At 49.3% G+C, this 22,845-nt stretch overlaps 1 protein-coding gene across 8 annotated transcripts in view; it reads left to right on the plus strand.

Moving 5' to 3' along the window:
* NTM (neurotrimin) overlaps window positions 1-22,845 on the plus strand; it is a 964,242-nt gene that overhangs the window by 762,555 nt on the left and 178,842 nt on the right. For all 8 annotated transcript variants that reach the window (XM_027531737.1, XM_027531742.1, XM_027531738.1 and 5 more), the window contains one exon: window positions 18,513-18,745. In XM_027531737.1, coding sequence (XP_027387538.1) covers window positions 18,513-18,745 — 233 coding nt within the window. The remainder of the gene's footprint in view (window positions 1-18,512; window positions 18,746-22,845) is intronic.

Here is a 22,845-nt window from a genome sequence, read left to right on the forward strand (position 1 = left end):
CAGATTCCAGTTCCTCAGGGTCCAGATTCCACAGAAAAGACCCTTCATGATGGTGTCTTTGCTCACCTGTCCAGGTTTTCCATGAACCTGATTTCTGTCCAAACCCTGCCCTCCAGCCACTCTGAGATTCAGTAATAATTCTCAGCTTTATCCATCAGAAAAATCTGTGGAGCATGTTTGGAATTTGGGCTAGGGATCTATTTATAAAACACAGTCTTTTTGTTAAGAAAGATTCCACGACTGTGTCTGATAAGCCTCATTAATACCACCTCGAACATGCTCTGTGTTGGGCTACACAGCAGGCAGGCACCTTGTCCTGCTGACCTCTGTGTCCCCAGGCCCTAGCACGTTGACTGGTTCACAGTAGGGTTGCAATTTTTTTTGGTGACTTATTGATGATTAATAAATGAAGGATATTTCCCGTGATAGCAGAGAGGTTGAGACTAAACCACACACCACATTCACACACAGGATGCAGGGAAGCAAAATAGAGTGTGGGCTTCCCTGGTAGCTCAGCGGGTAAAGGATCCACCTGCAATGCAGGAGACCCTGGTTCAATCCCCGGGTTGGGAAGATCCCCTGGAAAAGGGGTAGGCTACCCACTCCAGTGTTCTCAGGCTTCCCTGGTGGCTCAGATGGTAAAGAATCCACCTGCCATGCAGGAGACCTGGGTTCGATCCTTGAGTTGGGAAGATCCCCTGGAGGAGGGCATGGGAACTCACTCCAGTATTCTTGCCTGGAGAATCCCCATGGACAGAGAAGCCTGGTGGGCTACAGTCCTTGGGGTCGCAGAGTCGGACACGACTGAGCGACTAAGCACAAGCACAAGAAGAGAATATTGTGTGCATGTTTGTATGTGTGTGAGAGAGAGACAGAGGGAGAGAGAGAGGCAGTCTAGCCTGGGGGGATGTGTGGGCTGTTGGCAGAGGGAGGGAGCAGGCCCAGGAAAGGTGCGACATCACATGTTGTAAGCACTGTGAGTCTTCATAGGCACCACTGCATGATGGGGGTGGGAGACGCGTTTCAGTGGGGGTCTGGCCATCTGTGTGTGTGAGTGAATGTACATGGATGGGAACAGGAGGACCAGGACAAACAGCCAAGGGGAAAAGCATCCTGCATCCGTCAGTTCTTTCCAGAAGAGGAGTCTGGTAGATGGGATCTGTATGTGCTAGAACACTGCAACAGTAGAGCCGCAGCCCAGCTGTGGCCAGTGACTTCTGCACGGTGAGGCGGCAGGGGCAGGGAGAGAGCCCCGGGTGGTGGGTGGCAGGACACCTGCACCAGCCATTCGCCCCTGGAGATGGAGGTGGCTCCTTCTTTTATTCCTTCCATCACCCCTTCTCCTCTGTGATAGATGGGCCGAGCTGTTTGCGGTGTGCAGAGGCTGACAAAACGCAGTGATCAGATTGGAAATCAAAGCTCTCCCGGCGCTGGCTGGCCGGGTGCCTGCCTTCCTGCTGCCTCCCGCAGTGGGCGCAGCAGAGGGATGAAGCAGCTGCTGCCGTTTTCCCCCAGGAGTTGTTTGGGGTTTTACTTTTATTTCTCCCAAGACAGAGTTGCTGGAGAGGGTAGCCAAGGCCGCTAAAGAAAGGAAAGGAGACAGAAGGCAAGCATTGGAATGCACGGGAGAAAGAGCTGTGCACACGGGGAGGAGAGACAAGACAGGCAGCTGAGGGAAGCCTTTGTCCCTGCCTTTTTTTCTGTGTTCTCTGATTTCTGCATGGCCTCCTATCTTTTTCCCAGCTGCCCTGCTTCTGTCGTCAGAGGCACTCCACAAAGCACGTTTTAGCGCACAGGGTGTGATGGAAATGAGTCATGTGTTTTGCTCCCTGGAATGGCTGGGAAACTGAGGCAGGACACATTCGGGGCTCTTTAACTGGATGCTCTTTGGTCCTACCTACTCCCTGTCTTTGGTTTCGGAAAGTATCCATCCTCACATTCTCCTTACAGGATAAAGCGTTGATTCCTGACCCCTTCTCCCAGGACGCTTCGTGCCTGGAACTGCCCCTCAGGGTCCCTGACCTAAGTGTTATGGGTTGACTCTGCCCTCTGCTGGATCAAAAGGTGGAAATGAGGCAGAAAAGGGGAATCGTTCCAGAAAACACACGCTGGCCTGCTTCCCAGGAAAGTCTTTGGTTAAAGCAACCCAAACCCTAAATGAATACAGCTCAATATGTCTGTGATGTATTAATACCCTGATAAGCCGGTCAGAATAGGTTTCCAAATAGACCTGTTACATAAGAGGCAATAAATACTGTCTCTCTTCTCTCCATGCTTGTGCAAGAGAAGGGCCTTTGTGCAGGATCCTGGGGCCTTGGAGACAGAGTCCTGGAGATTCTGACCTCTTGACTGCGGGGGTGGGATGGGAGGGTGGGGTCCTGAATCCTATAACGTAGGTCTCCCGTGACGCCCACACCGCGCAATCCTGCCCTTTGCTCACTGCTTAATGACTTTCTATTTTGTTTTACAACCTACAATCTGCTGCCTGTCCCGGTCAACGGTATCTCTCTTTCCTGCTGCTGCTGCTGCCTCGGATGCTTTTATGGCCATCGATTCCCTCCACTGGTTCCCCAAAGAGGTTCTTTTCCTTGAGCCAGAGCGTCATTCCGGCGGATTACAGTGCCTGCCACTCTGCACTCCGATTTATTGCCATCCTGGGCTTTATTCTCCCCTACACTTGCAGCCAAGCCTCATTCATTTCGCTTTCTGGGGCAAGCAGAATGCAGGAAGTTGCTATTAATAGGAGAAAGAATGTCATCCCGGCAGGGTTAGTGATGTCTGCCTTTATGGTCTGCAGTTCCAGAGCCTGGCTGTGGCCCGAGCACCACTCTTCTTCCCAGAAGTGATGAACCCAGTAGGAATCTCCCTTAGGAATTGACCCTCTGAAAGCTTGACACTCTTTTCAAGCTTTAGTGGACAAATGGTGTTCTTGTTTGGGGGCAAGCTCGGCCATACGTCCTACACTTTCCCCTGCGTGTGACCAGCAGTTTGCATCTAGAGGGAGAACTGGACAGAGCTGTAGGTGAGGTCTGAGTGCAGAGGGCTGGGCGCGAGGGAGGTAGAGAGGAGGCAGGCGCAGCACGTGACATGTCAATTCCCCTTAAGAGGGCTTTGCAGGTTTCCCGGACACTAATGTATGTGAATCCAATTGAAGTCACTCTATCGGTTATATTTACTTTGATAAACATGTTTACTAATCACTTATCACAAATCAAATAATAGAGCACTTTCTAAACAGTGTCCCACAGATAATAAATGTCTTTTGCATATGAATGGAAAACATCTCAGCTGTTTGTTGCAAGTCTGGCTCACTCTCTCAGAAGTAGAATTTAGAAACTGGCCAGGGACTGCAGAGAACAAAAGGGCAGCAGCTGCCCCTCCAGGGAACTTCCTCAGCTCCTGTGGACTGCCCGCAGGCTGTGTAGTCTTCAGCTCCTTCATACAGGAACAGGAGCCACAGAAAAATCTCCCAGTGGGTTACACTTGTGGGTGTAGTTCACCCAATCTAACTGACTAGCCAGGAGACTTCACAGAGACAGCCGAGGCGGTTGGAGACCACCAAGGACTGTGTTGGGATTTTTTCCTGGCATGGGCTCAAGAAGCCATGTCTTAACAAAACGTTCCCAGGAAAGTACAGTTTGCCAAAGCAGTATGGCTGGGGGATGGGGTGGCTGAGATAGCATCTTTTTGGTCATGTATTCTTTTTTTTTTTTTTAATGTTATTGAAGTATAGTTGATTTACAATGTGTTAATTTCTGTTGTATAACTGAAGAAGGACACGATGGTTGGCTAGCATCAGTGATTCAATGGACCTGAACTTGGACAAACTCTGGGAAGCAGTGAAGGACAAAGAGGCCTGACGTCCTGCAGTCCCTGGAGTTGCAAAGAGTCAGGCATGACTTAGAGACTGAACAACAACAACATCTTTATACACACACACACACACACACATATATGCACACATCGGGCTTCCCCGGTAGCTCAGATGAAAATCTCCTGGAGAAGGAAATGGCAACCCACTCCAGTATTCTTGTCAAAAATCCCTGGACAGAGGAGTCTGATGGGCTACAATCCATGGGGTCACAAAGAATTGGATAAGATTGAGAGACTAACATACATTAAAAAATATATATATATATATACACACATATAATTTTTCATATTCTTTTCCACTATGGTTTGTCATAGAGTATTTAATATGGTTCCTTGTGCTATACAGTATGACCCTGTTCATATAGTCTATATATAATAGTTTGCCTCTGCTAATCCCAAACTCCCATTCTTTCCCTCCCCTCCCTGCCCCTTGGTAATACCAAATCTGTTCCTTATGTCTTGAGTCTGTTTTTGTTTCAACGTATGTTGATTTGTATTGTATTTGTTATTATTTAAAAATATATGATTATGTATTTATTTGGCTGCCTTGGGTCTTGGTTGCAGCAGGTGGGAGCTTCATTGCATCACGTGGGATCTTGCGTTATGGTACGCCTGAGTTGTGGCGCTTGGGCTCTGGAGAGCTCAGACTCAGTAGTTGTGGCACATGAATTCAGTTGTTCCATGGCATGTGGGATTTTAGTTCCCTGACTAGGGACCAAACCTGTGTCACCACATTTCAAGGTGGATTCTCAATCACTGAACCACCAGGGAAGTTCCTGTATTGTATTTCAGACTCTACATTTAAGTGATACCATATGGGCTTTCTTTTTGTCTGGCTGACTTAGTATGATACTCACTAGGCCCATGTATACTGCTGCAAATGGCTTTATTTCATTATTTTTGGTGGCTGAGTAATATTCCATTGCATATGCATACCACGGCTTCATCCATTCATTTGTCGATGGACATTTAGGTTGCTTCTGTGTCTTGCGTTTGGCCACATATTCTAAAAGAGAAGTTTGGAGGTGGTCAGGGTGGGACTTGGTGTCTAAAGTGATGTGCATTTCTCAAAAGGGCGACACTATATAATGCACATGATTGTGTGAGAAGCATCATTGCCGTTCGGTCTCTAATGACTGTTTTACAGCCAACACAGAAGGTACTCTTGCAGCCTCCTGCATGAGTACTGATCTGAGTATTGGACTTCACCTCCAGGAAGATAACAAAGTGGCTGCAAACAGAGCCTGGGAGCCTGGGTCCAGCTTTGTGGTTTCCAATTGACTCTGACCCATCGCTTAGACCCTGTGGGTTCCTAGTCTCATTTTGAAGACAGGAGAAATATATTTTAGAAGAAATTCCTAAATACAGACCTTGGTGGGGGCTGGGGCGGGGGACAGTTTCCCATGCCTACCTAGAAGCAAGGCCAGCTTTAGATCAGTCTACAGCATCCTGTCTGCTCTCACTCAAAACTGTGGAAGAGAGAATTGCTAGGAAATTAAAATTAGACTTTTGTTATTATCATTCTTGTTTTTCTTTAGCACAGATGCAATAGCTGCCTCCTTCCACCAATCATTCCAAATTGGCATGTTCCTCACTCTACAGAAAGGCAAGGGTGAAGGATGTAAAGAATATGGGAGGTACCACATCCCTGGAAGCAGTGAACGATGCTCAGACAGCAGTGTGACTGCTTCCCCCACCCTCCTCTACTCCACTCCCTCTTCCTAAATTTTCTGAGCAATTTGGCCCAGGCTTTTCGTTGAGAATAATCTTCAACCCTGCAGGTAACTATATTGCAACCCTCTTTCTCCCTGGGTGTTCTTCTGATCACTGAACATTTTAAACCGGTTTTGATGAAGCTAAAATTGCCAAAATGCATCCTGTTAGGACTCTGGGAGTACAGATGTGTGTTAGCACCACATTCTCAGTAGGAGAAAGAAGCCCAGGGGTGACCAAGAAGAGGGGCTTACCCTGCAAGGTGGGACCCTGCATCTGAAATCCATTCACTAGTGGGGAAAGAAACAAGGGGAGACTTGGTCAGCTTTGTTGGGGAGATGCTAGGAAACACTGTATCGGACATAGAAAGCCACAAGATCAGGGAACCTGGCAGGTCTCCAAGTGGGACGAAGGAGATCTGTGCTTTCATCCCCTGACTTGGCAATTCTCTGATAATTACCACTGAAGGAGCCATCATGTTGCTGATTTTACTTAATGTGCTTAAATTCTAATTAATATTATTGGATTCTTCTTAGAGGTGAAACTAAACATGCTTGTTTGCTCTTTCAAGAATTTGCATAAGGGGTGAAGGCATGTTGGCATTTATTGCTTCTCAGCAATTGGCATTTTCATCTTCCCAGTCTCACTCCACTTTCTGTTCTAACCTGCTAACCTTTTCTCTCTCTGTTCACCTGGCTGAGGAGAGGACAGCTGTGGGTGTCAGACAGCCCTGCCTGTCAGAGACCAGGATGCAGTGATGGGAGCCCAGACAGGGAACTGGGAAGTCCTGCAGGGCTGGGGTTCCTGCAGAGACAGCTTGTCTTGTGCAGGTGAGGAAACTGAGGTGAAGCTTCACAGAAGCGGAGCGACTCACCTGTGATCACAGGTTTAGGTTCCTGTGTCTGGAGGTAGAGATTTGTCTCTGCCTCCGGCCTTGTTTTGATAAGTCCATGAGATATAATTATACATGAAAGGATTTTGCCTGCTATCATGTATCAGAAAGTCTGAGCTATTATTTTCCTGGTGAACTAATAAAACAACCCCAAACTCCCATGCAATGTCTGCTGCATCCTCCTGGCCCACGTTTCGAGCTTTCATGGAGCCTGAATTGTGCCGTGGTGACTTCTGGTGGCTCGCCATGTGCCACGAGGGGTAGGCTCCTGAGTCGCCGTGGAGGGCAGCTGGAGCGATTCTGCGTTTGGGTTGTGCCTGAGGCCAGCCTGGTCTCAGAGGAGCCTGGTTTGGGGTGGAGTGTGTCTGCCATGTGCCTTCCCTCTGGACATTCACTAACTGGGGGTGAGGATGGGCGAGGTGCCATGCTGAGCACAACTGGGCAGGGGGGTAAATAAAAAAGAAAATGCATGAGCCCTGCCTTCACAGTGGGCACGTGGCCTAGGCAGTGACAGAGGTGACCACGGATACAGGTATTGCAGGGTGGTGGATGTCAGCACAGGCATGACAGGTGGGAAGGAAGGTGCATGTGGGGAGGAGGTGGGGAGAGGTGCTCTAGGCAGACAGATGGGGCAGCATGGGATGTGGAAACCGGGAGAAACTCAACAAACACACCCTGTTTTACGGCTTCTGTGCAAGGTGATGGGTCTGGATGAGGCTGGGGCGTCCTGGTAAGCTGTTCTGAAATGTCATACTGAGGGTTCTGGGCATCACTGGAGGCTTGGGAACAAATGAGTCTCAAATAGATTTGCTAGAAAGGTCCTTCCAGCAGGAAGAGAGGCTGGAGGCCAGAGGTCAGTCAGGAGAGGCCGGAGTGGCTGCCACCCAGGGTGGGTGAGTTGGGAGCCTCCCCACCCATCCCATTGCCTGGAGTTCAGAAGGAGGTCAACCTAGTGAGCTTTGGGATGATTTGAGCTGCTGCTGAAGGGTCAAGATAAGGGGGTAATTTATGCAGAAAAAGACAGCTCTCCTCCAGCCCAGTGAGAATCCCTTCCTACAGAGACCAGCTAATAGAGTTTCACTAAAGGCACCGGGGGGTGCTGTGAAGGACTTGCATAATCACTTGCCTGGTGTTGGTTGAAGGAAATTACTCCGCTAGGATCAGCTGATGTATCTCCAGCCACATGAGGGCTGACTCCATGGCTGCATCTTTTCTTCGGAGTTTCCTGCTGCCTCCCCTTCCAGCCACCCTCACCCTCCAGGATCCTTCCTGCTCTTCCTGCTGCTTGGGGAGGCGGCCAGAGGGGTGGAGAGCATCCCTCTGTGCAAGGCTCCCTGCTTTTGGTTCAGGACTGGGCTTCATGCCTTCAGAGCTAAGATTGTGTCCATCTTTTCCAAGTCTGTCTGGTGTCTATTACTGAATTGTCCATGCCAGTCCCCTGCTTTCTTTCTTTTAAGCAGTTGTTATCTCCTTTTTTGGATAAGCTCCTAAAACATAGATAGTAAGGAACATGTTTTGTTCTAAAAAGCGAGCAGAGCATCCCCACAGGCATAGAAGCACAGTAAACAGCTTTTTAATGGTCAGCGTGATGACGGAAGCATGGATTTGGTGACTTGGAAAATCATACCGAAGAGAGGGGTATGTGTGTTCGCACACAAGGTTTTAAACATCAGCACCTCCCTGTTCTTCTCGAGTTCTTTCTACTTTCCTTGTATGTTTCTTTGAACCTTGGATGGTTTTGAGGATTGAATGGGCAGATAAGTTTTTCCCCATTTGACACATAGGAAAACTGAATCGCAGAAAGGGTGGGACCCAGGCTTGTCATAGCAAATGAGATAAGAAGACAAGGACCCAGCTGGCTCGACTCTTTGGAAGTCAGGCCAGAAGCTCGGTGCATGGCCGCTGTTTCTCTTCACTATGAACTGGGAACTGAGGTTCCATCAGATAAAATACACCAGTGTCTAGCAACCTCCAGATGGGAGAGATCTTAAAATCTAAGTAATACCTGGTGCATTGTCAAGCTTTCAGAGCGCTCAGTGCACAGTCTCTCTTTGAATCCACCACCCCCAGAAAACACTGTTGTTTTATGTCAAGTTAAGGAATCAGGAGATACACGTTCCCATCCCCAACCTTTTTTTTTTTTTTTTTAATTTCTATTGGAGTAGAGTTGCTTTACAATGTGTTAGTTGCTGCTGTACAGCAAAGTGAATCAGCCATGCGTATACATACATCCCCTGCTTTTGGATTTTCCTCCCCATTTAGATCCCACAGAGCACTCACTGAGTAGAGTTCCTTGTGCTATACAGCAGGTTCTCGTTAGTTATTTATTTTATACAAAGTAAAGCACCCCACTCCAGTACTTTTGCCTAGAAAATCCCATGGACAGAGGAGCCTGATAGGCTGCAGTCCATGGGTCGCTAAGAGTCAGACACGACTGAGCGACTTCACTTTCACTTTTCGCTTTCATGCATTGGAGAAGGAGATGGCAACCCACTCCAGTGTTCTTGCCTGGAGAATCCCAGGGACGGGAAGCTTGGTGGGCTGCCGTCTATGTGGTCGCACAGAGTCGGACACGACTGAAGCGACTTAGCAGCAGCAGTGTATATACTGGAGAAGGCAATGGCACCCCACTCCAGTACTCTTGCCTGGAAAATCCCATGGAGGGAGGAGCCTGGTAGGCTGCAGTCCCTGGGGTTGCTAAGAGTCTGACACGACTGAGCGACTTCACTTTGACTTTTCACTTTCATGCATTGGAGAAGGAAATGGCAACCCACTCCAGTGTTCTTGCCTGGAGAATCCCAGGGACGGGAAGCCTGGTGGGCTGCCATCTATGGGGTCGCGCAGAGTCAGACACGACTGAAGCGACTTAGCAGCAGCAAGCAGCAGCAGTGTATATATATCAGTCCCAATCTCCCAATTCATCTTACCTTGCAACTCTTTTTTGAACTAAATAGCTACATAGCCATAGGCTTAAGAGGGACATAGCTGTGTGTCTAAATTTCTCCAGGGTCTGTATCTATAGATGACTTCTTAGGCCCTTCCAAGTACCAAATATACACCTTCTGCAAAGTTCTCAGTAAAACACCTTCCCTGGCACATAGACGCAGCACACAGACCTATTTATTTTCTGTGCAACACCATATTCTATCCTTTCATAAAATGCCCATGATTGATTATAATCTGTCTCAGCTTCTCTTTGGCAGAGCAAAATATCTGTGTCTGTCTTATTCATCCTATGCGGCATCACTTAAGCGCCCAACACACTGCGTGGTCCGCTTGTCAAACAAGTGAAGAATTCGATAAGCCCCTGACCCTAACCCTAACCTACAGCCCTGTGGCCACGGCCCCATCTCTGGATGCTGTTTTCTTCCCGTGGAGGCAACTCCCTTCCCCTGTGCTCCTGCGTGTGTACGTTTAGTTCAAGGCGAACTCAGAACTTACTGTCCTGCCCTGAGATTCCCAGTCCACATGCCCCTCCCACCTCCAGGCAGCTGACACCCCCACCAGGAGGCCCTTCTGGTGCTCGGACCTGCTGGCTTGACCCTTTGCCCTGTGGTGTGTCAGCGCCCCTGGGTGGCCCTTACCCACCCCGCCTGCTCGTCTGGCTGCCGGCTCTTCTCAGCACCTCCCAGAGCAGGACCTCGTTGCCTACCTCACCCGCCCCCCCACACCCTGTGCTGGTTCCTCTCTGCAGCCTCCCAAGCATCTCATGCAGCCTTTCTTATAGGGTCACCTCCCAGTTGCAAAACGTTTGTGAAAATTACAAACAGGATCATCTTAGTCCTGAGCCCCAGAAGCCGGCCCTGAGAGGCGAATTTGTGTGAAAGTGATGTATTGAGGGCTTGTTCCCTGGAGAGACCACAGAAGGAGCAGGGGTGGGGCAGCCAGGAAGGACAGGTGTCCCAGAAGCTGGCACACCACTGCTGCCGTGGGGACACACACCCCTCCCCGGGCACCTCCGCCCCTGGGAGTGGGTGCAGAGGGGCACCCATAGTCTAAGGCAGCCTCCAGGGAGAGGCAGGCGTGGCCTCTTCAGAAGAGAAGTGCAGAACCAGGCCTAGGGCACAGACACAACACGAGGGCCACAGGGGCTGGGCCGACAGACTGCAGCCACGCGCTGCACGGGTGGGGATACCCTGTGGATGGAGGGCTGGGACTCGCGCCCGGCTTCCTTCCTCGCTGGTCCAAGTGCTGTTTTGTCTCCTCAGCCTTGAGCTTCTCCCCAGCTGGTGGTTCGAGTCCTCACCGTAGGTCATCCTGACTGGTGACAGGAGGGCATCGGAGAGAGGATCCAGGCCTGGGGGAGGGATTCCAAGTGTGTCCACACAAGGAGCTGGAGCTGAAACAAGGAGCCCCAGCGATGGGACCAGCGTGGCACATATGCTGCTTCGTCTGAGGCTGTCTCCCACGCACAGAGTGCCAGGCTGGTGTGTCTTCCCCAGCCACCCCCAGCTCTGGGCTCAGGGACACGGAGGACATCCAGGCCTGTTTCCAGCATGACCGGGCACCCTGATACACACCGTCCACCTCCAGTGTACCTGAGTGAGTACTGGTTTTCCAGGTGTACCTGTGAACGGTGTCAGCTTGGACCAAAATTAGTGCATTCCCCTGCTGCTCTCCTGCCAGCTGGTCCACCCTCTCCAGGGTGAAGCTCCACCTCAGGTGTGGGCTCTACACAGCCTGGCTGTCAGGACAGGATGGCTGGTGGGATCAGAGACACAGATGAGAAGAAGCAGATTGATTTGCCTCTGGGAATCTGGCCCCTCCTCCCAGGGCGGGCCACCCTTGAAGAAGGGGGCGGGGCTTAGGCTTGGTGTCTCGGTGGCTTAGTGGCCCTTGACGATTTTTTCGGGTGGTCCTTGCAGAGCTCTTCAGTTTGGGTCTCTGGTCTTTCCTATCTTCAGGAGAAAGGAGACAGTCCTTCACGTGGCTTGCTGCCTTAGTTCCTGTAGGGAAAAAATGGCACGCTTAAACTAGGCAATTTGAGGAGAGTTTTTAATAAAGTGGATGTTTACAAAGGTGCAGCCAAAGTGCAGGAAAGACCACGATGGTTAATTAGGACCCCCAGGCACAAACGAGGCAGGAGTGGGGATTGGCTGATACCTCCAGGTCTCGAATGGTTAGAGGAGGAGGCTGAAGCTCTAACCAGGGACAGAGGCCCCTGGCCAGGAGCTGTGACCTCTGACAGGGGTGTGGACAACTGGTGGTATTCCCTCCCCAGCCCATCAACTGACCCGACAGGAGATCGGAGGTCAGGAAACAGTCGATGTGACCCACACTAGTCAGTCTGAGGTGGATGGATGGGACACAGAAAGTGCAGGACCTCACTTACTGGCTTCATCTCACCTACCTTTTCTGCCAAAGCCTGATGCTCCTTACAGGCCAAATGTCCATCCTTCTGCAAGCACGCTGGTGTCTTTCCACAGCTCCGCTGCACTTTGCTATGCTGTTTTCTCTACCTGAAATGCTGTGCCTTGCTCTGTTCTCTTTAGCAAGCTCCTTCCAATCTCAAAGGCCACCTTGACTCTCACAAGACCCAGATTGCCTTGAGAATAGCCAAAAATCCTTGGAATAGAAAGACACATGTTGTATGCCCCCTCCCCATCCATATTACATATAGACTGAGGATGGATGGCCTTCAGAGCACACATCTTTTTTTTCTCTGAAAGGCAGAAACTGTAGCAGTTCAGAGATGTGAGGCCAGTGTGATTGTGAGTTCAATGTTTGTGTCTGTAGGTGACCCAAGCCAATTTCATACAAGTGTATATTCCAGTAGGGTCAAAACTGGGCTTCCCTGATGGCTTAGTGGGTAAAGAATAGGCCTGCAATGCGGGAGACCTGGGTTCAATCCCTGGGTTGGAAAGATCTCCCTGGAGGAGAGCATGACAACCCACTCTAGTATACTTGCCCAGAGAATCCCATGGACAGAGAAGCCTTCCAAAGGATCACAAAGAGCCGGACATGACTGAGCGACTAAATACACACACACACACACACACACACACACAGGGTCAAAATTAGCAACCCCCCTTGCCCCTATAGTAAAGAGCTAAGGTGCCAGCTGTTTTTTGCTGAATTTCAGCAGGTTGGTGATGGAGCATCCTGGTTTGTCTGTTGGTTGGTGTCCTGCAGAAGCGGACGTGGGAGATGCACAGGTCAGCTGCACAGAGCTCGCTGTTGGTATTTCTGGGCCCTCCTCCTTGTGATGCTTTGCTCTGAAGCTTGAAGGGAGGTGCCAGGCACAAGCTCAGAGGAACCAGGCTTAGGGTGCAGCCAGACCATTTCTGTGAGATAAGAGGAGATTGTGATCAGGTGCTGTGAAGGGCGGAAGCACTTACTTCGCCGTAGGCTTAAATGTTGCTGGAGACGTGTCGCTTTTCAAAGGCAGTTAAAGGGCCATTTGAGAGAAGGGATGGGTGGATTACCCACTGTCCAGGCCCATTATAGTCCTCAGATCTTCAGGCAGGTGTGTTTAAGAAAGGCCGAGCCAGAATTGTTCTGTCTTTCTTCAATAATCCTTCTCTTTATTTCAACACTCTTTTTGTGTCTATCTTCAGAAGGTGCCAAGCAGATCTTTCTGCACTATTTTTCTTCCAGCTTCCAGGTTCCTATTTCTCTCTCTGTCTCTTTTTCTCCTTTTCTCCCAAGTCCAAGAGGAGCTTGAGGCCCCGAATCCACATTTTATGTTTTATCTCTGCAGCACTCATCTTAGCCTTGCTTAATCATTTTCTCTTGCTATTCCTCTATGTACGAATGCAGCCACTGTAATAAAGCCGCTATTCATCAGCAGGAGATTAAGGACACAGAGGGCTGCATTTTCAGAGCCTTGGTATAATCGGAGCAGCTGCAGAAAATTTCAGGTGTATCAGCTCTCCCCACCATGCACCGTATTCAGGGGCGTGGTCTGGCATGGCTCCGTGGGGCTGGTCCTCTTCTGGGCAACCACACGTGAGACTCCTCATTGTCAAAGGGGATGCAGACTATTCACGAAGGCCGGACACCCTTGACGGCGTGCACTCACATGGACCAGGCCCATTCTCTGTAAGAAACCTCTCCAAGGAAAGAACAGGGTGAAGACAGACAGACTGAGAAGGACACGGGCATCGCTGTGAAGTGGTGGACAAGCCATGCCTCCCAGGTTTTCTCTCTCTGTCTGGATCCTCCCAGGATGTTGCATACAGGCGAGACCATGCACTGTCCAGGGGGGGTCTATACATGGGAAAGGAGAGCCTCCAGTCTGGTGGGAAGGGAAGCCCTTTCAGAGAAGTAGGGAAGGCTGAGGACCACTGCCTGGAGGGCCGGACTGTAGACACAAGTGAGGGCATGCACTGAGTCTCTGAATGGAGAGATGATTGGAGTTTGAGGAGTCCCAGGACTCAGGCTGGAAGCCCGGTGTGTGCAGAGGTTGTTCCTCTGTTCTTTGCACGTGTCGCGGGACGGGCAGAGGAAAGGATGCTCAGGGTGGGTGCCTGGTGCATCTCAGGGCTGTGGGAGAGAGATGGAGACCTTCAGGGTTGGAGCAGGGAGTCTCCAGTCCTTCCTGGCTCTCTCCTCCTCTTCCCGGCCTGCCTCATGCTGGCTTGTGACTCCTTCTCCAGTGACAAGTAGCTATGTCTTGTTACTCTCCCCTGGATTAGTTAGGGCTGGTTGAGTTTGAAGCTTTACTTATTCCTGATTAATTTTACAGTTGATCCCCATCCTGGAGGAGTTGAAATAGTAATGAAATACGTCTGATTTTAGGAGTAATGTTGTAGAAGTGAATTAAGGGCTATTCCTGGAAAAAGCCTGGTGACGGAGTTTTCCACCCAGTCTTCTCCCGACTCCCACTGACCGAAGCTTCGGCTCTGCTTGGAAGTGCACTTACGCTCTTTTCACTTTTTTTTTAACTACCTGGGAGAATCGTCTCCCGTGCATTGTGATGGAGACTCGATAAATGAGACAGATAGAAGGTGGCAGGTGTGAGGAGGGGCCAGGAGTTGGCTGCCAGGTTACCTCTGCGATCCAGGTCTGTCGAAGCCACATTAATTCCGTGGAGACTCAGCAAGACTGATAGCCAGCAGTGGCGGTTTGGACATCTACTCATGACCTTGGAAGTGTCCCAAGCCAGGATGGAAGCCATGCCAGATTTTCCATGTAGTATTTCACAAGGGGGCCGCCTAACCACGCTGCAGTTGGGTGTGTTGGAGCGTGAGTGATTCTGCAAATGGCCGTGTCTGGCCCTGTGAGCGTGGTGCAGTGTGGTGAGACCGCTTCCATTTCAGTCAATTTCCAGTCATTAGACACTCACGAGAAAGCCCAGCCTGGTCCCCTCATGTTCACCAAGAGGCTGCGAGATGCCCCCTTGACGGGCATCAGAAACAATTATTCAGGCAGTTTCGAGGTTGTTGATCAGCCTGTCCTGCAGCAGCTCCATTCACCTGGTGTCTGGTTGCATTTAAGCTGCTGGAGGAGAAAATAGCCAGGACTCTGCTTCTGACTTGCCAGAGTGTATTGGTCGTAAGAAAGTTCTTTCCTATAAAGTGGTCGAAAAGTGTTTCAAATGAGAGTCCTAGTGCCCATTGTGCTGCTGCTCTTATGTCACCAACAACCAGAGAAATGTCTAAATTAATGGTTCTCAAAATGAGGTCCCCAGCCCAGATAGGGGCCGAGCAGTCTGTCCTTTATCAGGAATTACAGGTGGTTCTGGTGCTTGTTGAATTCAAATGTTGTGGGGACTTTAAAAAATATATATTTTATTGCAAAATATTTGCTTTACAATATCGTGCTGGTTTTTGCCACACATTAAAATGAATCGGCCACAGATATACCATATATCCCCTCCCTCTTGAAACTTCCTCCCATCTTCCACCCCATCCCACCTCTCTAGGTTGTCATAGAGCACTGGGCTGAGTTCCCTGTGTCATACAGCAAATTCTGACTGGCTATCTATTTTACATATGATAATGGATATATTTCCATGCTACTCTCTCAATTCATCCCATTATGGGGACTTTTGAGAGGCCCTGGATAAGGACATTCAAGATCACTGGCTTTAGGGAAAACAAAGAAAAACTGGGTTTGCATCTTGTTTCTGCAGCTTACTATCAGGGTCATCTTAGTTCATTTGGATAATATTTATTAGACACAGTTAGCCTCATCTGTAAATTGGCAGTAATAAGTGAACCCAACCAAGTTTTTCAAGATGACAAAATAACACACAGGTTACACTTGCAGTGTGTGTGGGCCAAGTCGCTTCAGTTGTGTCTGACTCTTTGCAACCCCATAGACTATAGCCCGCCAGGCTCCTCTGTCCATGGGGAATTCTCCAGGCAAGACTACTGGAGTGGGCTTCCATGCCCTCCTCCAGGGGATCTTCCTGACCCAGGGATTGAACCTGCATCTCTCAAAAATCCTGCATTGGCAGGCGGGTTCTTTACCTCTAGTGCCACGTGGGAAGCCCATAGACTTGCAGGGTACCTAGCATATAGTAATATGTTCAGTAAACATTAGCCATGAGTATGAATTTAGCCAGTTCCTCCATTTGCATCCAAGCAAAATCCTGAGCAGCGGTCACCCTTAAGGTCATGAATATGAATGACATCCCAGGTACATTGCCAACGAAGCAGGCTGTGGAGTGTGTTGTTCTTAAGGGATTTCACACCATTATGGGTCAAATCCACAGTTCAGTGAGGTAGCCTGAGAGGAAGAGCGTCAGGTGTGCAAGGAAAGCACAGCATCAGGGGAGGTCCAGCAGGAGGTGCTTCCTCTATTGGCTGCACTTTCTCAGGTATGTTCAGGATATTATTATCGCAGCTGACAGTAAATGTGCTCTAGACCGGTCCAGCCTGCAAGTGCCTCTGGTGACTGGAGAGCTTATTAAAATACAGGTTCCAGTTCATTACATCTGATGTGGGGGCCTGAGAATCTGTGTTTCAAATAAGCTCCCAAGTGATGCTCATCTGCTGGTTTTCTGATCACACTTTCCTGTGGTGAAGTGCTATTAATAGCTCAGTGCTCCTAAAGCTCTCATATGCATATGATTCCCTCTAGATTTATGCTGAAGAAATGGTCTGGGGGCCGCCAGCATTGTCATCTCTTGGGAGCTTACTGAAAGTGCAGAATTTCAGGCCCCACCCCAGATGTACCAAATCAGAATGTGCATTTCGGTAAGAGTCCAAGGAAATTTATAAAATGTGTCACCCATTCAGGGTATGTGTTTATTCACATTGGACCCGGCTCTGGTTAAATGCCGTGCTCTCACCATCTTGAAATTCTTAATAATTCTTGAACAAAGGGTTCTGCATTTGCGTTTTGCACTGAAAACCACAAATCATGCAGCCTGGTCCTGGACACCGCTCTCTACATCCGTGCTTTTCAAACTTAGGTGGGTACATGACCCAACTGGGGTATTGTTAGGAATTCGTGTGTCTGGCTTCCAAAAGATTCTGAATCAGTAGGACAAGAAGATCTGTAACAAACACCTCACCTGATTTTGATGCAAGTGGTCCATACCCACTTTGAGAAATACTCCACTGGTCAGCTTTCGCATCATTTCTCTCCTTTATTGTCCAAAAAAAAATAAATCAGTAAGCGGCACAAAGTGAGCTGGACAGCAGAGCAGAGGTGTTTCCGGTTGAGCAGTTTTCCCCACAGGGGCTCTCAGCAAGCCTCCACACCCGCGCCTGAGAGGCCCAGCGATGATCCTGTGACATTTACACAAGTATGAGTGGAAAGGATGCACAGTCCAGGAGAGCGGTCTCGAGAGGGACCGCCTGGGGGAGCGGGCGCGCCTGGCAGCAGTCCTCAGGCTTTTTATGGTCACAGAGAACTTTGAGAATTCAATGGGAGCAACTGTCCCTCCCCACTGAACACCTCACCTTTGCACATCCTTAGGGGAACCCAGGACCAGGAATTAGAACCTGGCTGAGATATTTGACTCCATCACCCCCAGCTCTCTGTTCTGGGCAAGTTATCCGACCGTTCTGATCCTGGAGGCCTGATCTTTAAGGCGGAGAATGGTAAGATCATCTATCTCAGCAATTTGCTGCAGGAATCACAGTGTGGATGTAAAAGCGCTTTGTACTTTGCAGAAGAAGATATAAATTGGAGGCAATATTGTACCTACTGTGGCTCTGTTGCTATTTCCAGCCTTATACTCAGGATCAGGACACTGCCTTTGTGAATTTAGCCTCAGGCCATAGAACATATCCTGTGTAGCTAGAGAAGGAAATGAATGCAGAGAAACTTGATGAGGACTTGGCCAGAGTAGCTAGGAAATTTGAAAGTGCAGGAAAAGAGAAGGGAGCTTCCACAATTTGGGGACTCCAGATGCAGAAATAAAAGAAAGAAAATCTATTTTTACACGTGCGAACAGTTTTGAGATTTTGGAAAATGCCTTCAGTCTAGCAGTAATTGAACATTTCTGCCCCTGGGTGTAATGAAGAGAAATAGCAATGGTGGTGGTCTGTATTTAGTTTTGACTTCAAAAGCCTTCTGTTGGAATCTGCTATTCTGAGATGAGAGGAAGAATGTTTAGTAGTTAAAGTCTGGGTTTCTGATCTAGCAGCTATTATCTGTGTGATTTAGGAGAAGCGTTCAGTGTTTTGTTCTTCAATTCTTTTCACCAATAGGACCTTCCTTGTGGCGTTGCTATGAGTGTTGGACAACTTAGTACACCCAGAACATTTAGAAAGTAAAGCGAGGAATTATCATCATGCATATCATGGAAATCTCAGAGGGAGGAGAGGTGGGGGTAGTCCCAGGGCCGAGCTATTCTTGGGATGGACAATGACTCCAGGTTATAGCTATTGAATATTTAGGACTATTGAAACCATTCTGTGCTCAGGGGTTTTCAGACACAGGGTCACTCAGCCAGTGTGCTGAGGCTGCAGTTCTGCAAGGCCTCTGATGCTGAAACCCAGGCCAAAGCAAACAGGAGGTGCCTGTGTGTACACTGGGAGCAGGGTGCCCAGTCATCTCAGTCTTGCCAAGAAGACCCTGATGGCATCTCTTTCTTTGTGGTCCCTTTGACTTACCCATCTGGTCCTCTCTCCAGGTGCACGATTGACAATCGGGTCACCCGGGTGGCCTGGCTGAACCGCAGCACCATCCTCTACGCCGGGAATGACAAGTGGTGCCTAGACCCCCGCGTGGTCCTCCTGAGCAACACGCAGACCCAGTACAGCATCGAGATCCAGAATGTGGACGTGTACGATGAGGGCCCCTACACCTGCTCCGTGCAGACGGACAACCACCCCAAGACATCCCGCGTCCACCTCATCGTGCAAGGTAGGCAGCCTTGGGGCCAGCCAGGGGTGGCTGGGAGGGCCTGTGTCTGACACTTTCACTGTGATCCTCAATTTAAATGAGACTGTCTGTTCCATCTGGCCAGGACGGTTTCCTAATTTTCGCTTTGCCCTTAGATGCTGAAATTTCAAATCATTTTCCCATTGAATAGGACTAGGATTTGGGGCCTTTTCTTTGCTCCTGATCCAATAGTGTATTGTCTCAGAAAATTATCTCCTCATTATTTCTTTCCTTGGCTTTTTTCTCCTCTGAGTTTTTTAAAGGTTCTATCCAGCACTAAGCATGCTTTATTTTCAGAGCAGCGTGTTAGCTCTTCTGGCTCTGCACATATGCCATCCCTCACACAGCCTGCAAAGAAGGCAGAGCCGACCGCGGATGCTCTAGACACCTACCTGGGATGATGACAGCCACCTCTGCTGTTTGCAGCTTGCTTGCTTCTTCTTTCCCCTCCAGCCCGGGACCATGTCTCCCCTTTAATACCTGTGTCTGATTCTCCATGTTTTGATTGCATCCCACTCCCCTCCTGTTCCTCAGAGCCTCTCAACTCACCCCCAGCTTTTGGGATCTGTGTTTTTGCTTTTCTCTTACTTCTGCTGTCTCTGTGCTTCCCTGGAGCTTCTGTGCTTCCCCATAAGCAGAGCAGGTGCTAAACATTCAGACCACAGGTGACCACACAGACAGGTTCCTTGTCAGGGAGCCAGCGCTTTCTGGCTTGGGGGAACCTCAAGTTACCAACTGCGTCTCACGGTTTCCTTCTGTAAAATGGAATCAGTATTGCAAAGGTCTGCGGTGAGGATTACACTTTCCACGTACTGGAGTGTGAAACAGAAGAGGGTCTGGCACACAGAGATGCTATCTAAGTGTTAGCTAGGGCTTCCCTGGTGGCTCAGCAGTAAAGAATCTGCCTGCAGTGCAGGGGACCCGGGTTCGATCCCTGGGTCAGGAATATCCCCAGAGAGGGGAATGGCAACCCACTCCAGTATTCTTGCCTAGGAAATCCCATGGACGGAGGAGCCTGGCGGGCTACAGTCCTTGGGGTCGCAAATAGTTGGACAAGACTGAGAGACTCATGCTTTCACTTTAAAAAAATATAGTTGTTTTTAACTTTTTAAAAAACATAGTTGTGTGTGGACCAGATACCTTATTGTATTACCTCAGAGGTGAAGCCCCCAAGTGATGGAGCTGGGCCCTCTGCTGGGGTTTCTCTCCTGTTCTTCATCCCCCTAGATGGCAGGCCAGGGGCAATATGCCCCCGATCTCCAGCAACCCCCTTGGCAGTACACCCACAGGGAGGAGATAGCTGTGGATGGTGGGTGAAAACACAGGGAGCAGGATGGTGCTTCAAGGAAGATGAACAGGAAGGAGCTAGAAGATTCACGAGGAGCAAGCTGGGAGAAGGCAGGAGAGAGGGCAGCCAGGGTCAGGGTGCCGATTGTGACAGGCCAGTCGGTGGGCAGTGATGGTTAGAGATCAGGCTGGAGGGACACTTGTTCAGGGATTAGGCCGATGAGGCCTCTGAGCCCCTCGTGCTGCGACACACCTTGGTCACACCACGTTGTGTGCATTCTATGTTTTTTTTTTTTTTTTTCCCCTCTCCTTTTTCCAAAAGAAAATGATGATGGCTTTTTTCTTTTGTTGGTTCTATATATGAATATCTTTCAAACTGCTGAGTACAAGCAGCATATTTTAAAGGAAATGAAATTACAGAGACAGGATCAGAGTGTATCACTAGCGGAAGAATAGGTTTTGTTCCTTGAGATGGTTTCAGTGGGTGAACGTGTTGTTGTTGCGAAGAATTGGCCAGAAGAAGGCTGAGAATCCCTCTTCTGCAAGCGGGACTGAAGGATGCCTCAGTGGCTCGGGTTGCAGCAAGTGGCGTGTCCCAAGCCACACCCCATGCCCCCCGCCCCATTCCCTCCACACGCACGCACACTTACCGCTGAGAGTGTCTGACACTGACCGATAGACCTTAGGAACTCTGCACCATCACAGACACTTGTGTTAGGCAGCAGGGCTTTTATGGAGCCAGAAAACGGAAGGAGTTGTGAGAAACTCGGAAGCCCCCGTGCAAACAAGGATCATGTTTGTGCCACTTCTTTCTTAAGTTCCCCTCTCCCTCCTCCCACGCACCCATACACTCTCACCATGAGTGCCTGGCAGGTGTCTTAAATAAAGTGCACATTTAACAAATGCTTCTTGAAGCAAATGGCTGGATTGTAGCCCCGAGGACTCACGTAGACTCAAGGAGGGGAAGTTGAGTGTGTAGGGGTGGGGAGGCGCGAGGGGCAGGGGATATGGGATGGGGTCTACAGCAATGCTCCCTCCTGTCCGCGCTGATGGAAAGTGTCTAATCTGCAGCTCAGCATTTATACCTCTGGCTTGGAGCGGTGGCCTCTGAGCATGACACACCTCCTTGAGTATCGAAATCTCATCTTGGGCTAATTTTCGAATGCTGATGGGTGTATTGATCTGGAAACGAGCCGGGTTAAAAAAGGCTCTGGTCTTGTCCACAGACTCAGCCCCAGCTAATCTGCTGTCGATATGCCTGGACCGGGCATTATTGACACTTTAATGAATAGAGGACCGTGGTTTCTTGGAGCCAGCCTGTTCCCGCTCTTAAAAGCAATCAGACAAACTAAATACAGCCAAGCTTCCCTGTTTCTGTATTGGAAAGAGGATGCATCACCATCCAGGATTTTTTTTAAGAATGTATTTATCTTGGGATCATTTATTGTACTGAACATAAACCCTCATTCCCTGCAAAAGCGGACTTCTGGATTCTGTTGTCATCCCCGCTCAAACTTTTGCAGAACAGTGTTGAAATGAAAGATGTATGAACTTTTCAAAACTGTATTGTGATCGTTAAAAACACACTCACAGACAGACACACACATCGTAGCAGCAGCAGAAAGGAAGTAAACTGATATTTTTACCCAAGAGTGTGTGTATTCGAGTACGTGTAGTCAGCTTCGTACATAAATAAACCCACACAGAAGGAAGGTAATTTTTTTTCACAGGATCACATGAGCTTATTGAAGTCTGGGATTATGTTTCCCTCATTCCTATCAAATACCCCTACTGTCCCACTTGTTCTCTGTACTGGGTCTCCTCTCTGGTTGTGATTCTGTGTGTTTATCCCCTGCTTAGGCCTGGTTCCATCCTTAAATCTGTCTCAGTACCAGCCACTCTGCCCTCTCTGTATGCGCCCCCACCCTCGCCTTCATTCATAAAGGCGAGGGTGGGGCATAAATCACCATTGAGAGCAACTCTGTCCCGGGACCCTGGCCCAGCTCTAGGCACATGAAGATGAATGAAATGCCACCCATGAAGCATGAGTTCCCCTTCATGGGGAGTGGATGGACTTGCATGCCACCTCCAAACCCTCCCCAGGAATTTAGGTTCTAAGCTGCTTCAGTCGTGTCCAACTCTTTGCCACCCTGTGGACTGTAACCCACCAGACTCCTCTGTCCATGGGATTCTCCAGCAAGAATACATGAATGGGTTGCTGTGCCCTCTTCCAGGGGATCTTCTCAACCCAGGGATCATGTCTCATGTCTCCTCTACTGGCAGGTGGGTTCTTTACCCCTAGCGCCACCTGGAAAGCCCCTCTGGGAGTGTAGACTTTGGCTAAATCCTTCTGGGGCACCAACTTCCTCCAAAGCCCTGGGTCCTCTCACCCCTCTGGTATGTGATCAGACACTGTAATAGCATTCAGAAACCTTCTCTACAGAGACTGGTCCACTTATGTGGCCCACGTGTTTCCGAGGGCTGCTGGGCAATGGGCAGTCCTCTGGCTGAAGCTCGGGGCTGAAGGCTAGGATTTTCCTTTCCTGTGTCTTCCAGAGCTTGAGTTCTTAGTGCATCTTCAGCCCTTCTTCTCCTCAGGGCAAACCTTTCACTGTGTCAAGTTCTAGAGTTGTCCTTGGTTCCCTAGGATATTTTAAAAAGCTGCTGATAATCTGTCACGTCCTTATAGTAAAAGGGAAAGAAGGGATGTTCAGTTCCTTTTATTAGTGGGTCCGTCTCTTCTCTTCTCACTACCTGTAGTTGTTGCATTGTATTTTCTGTGTCTCTCTTTTTTT

This window comes from Bos indicus x Bos taurus, chromosome 29 (genome assembly GCF_003369695.1).
Source record: "Bos indicus x Bos taurus breed Angus x Brahman F1 hybrid chromosome 29, Bos_hybrid_MaternalHap_v2.0, whole genome shotgun sequence".
In the NCBI taxonomy this organism is placed as follows: domain Eukaryota; kingdom Metazoa; phylum Chordata; class Mammalia; order Artiodactyla; family Bovidae; genus Bos; species Bos indicus x Bos taurus.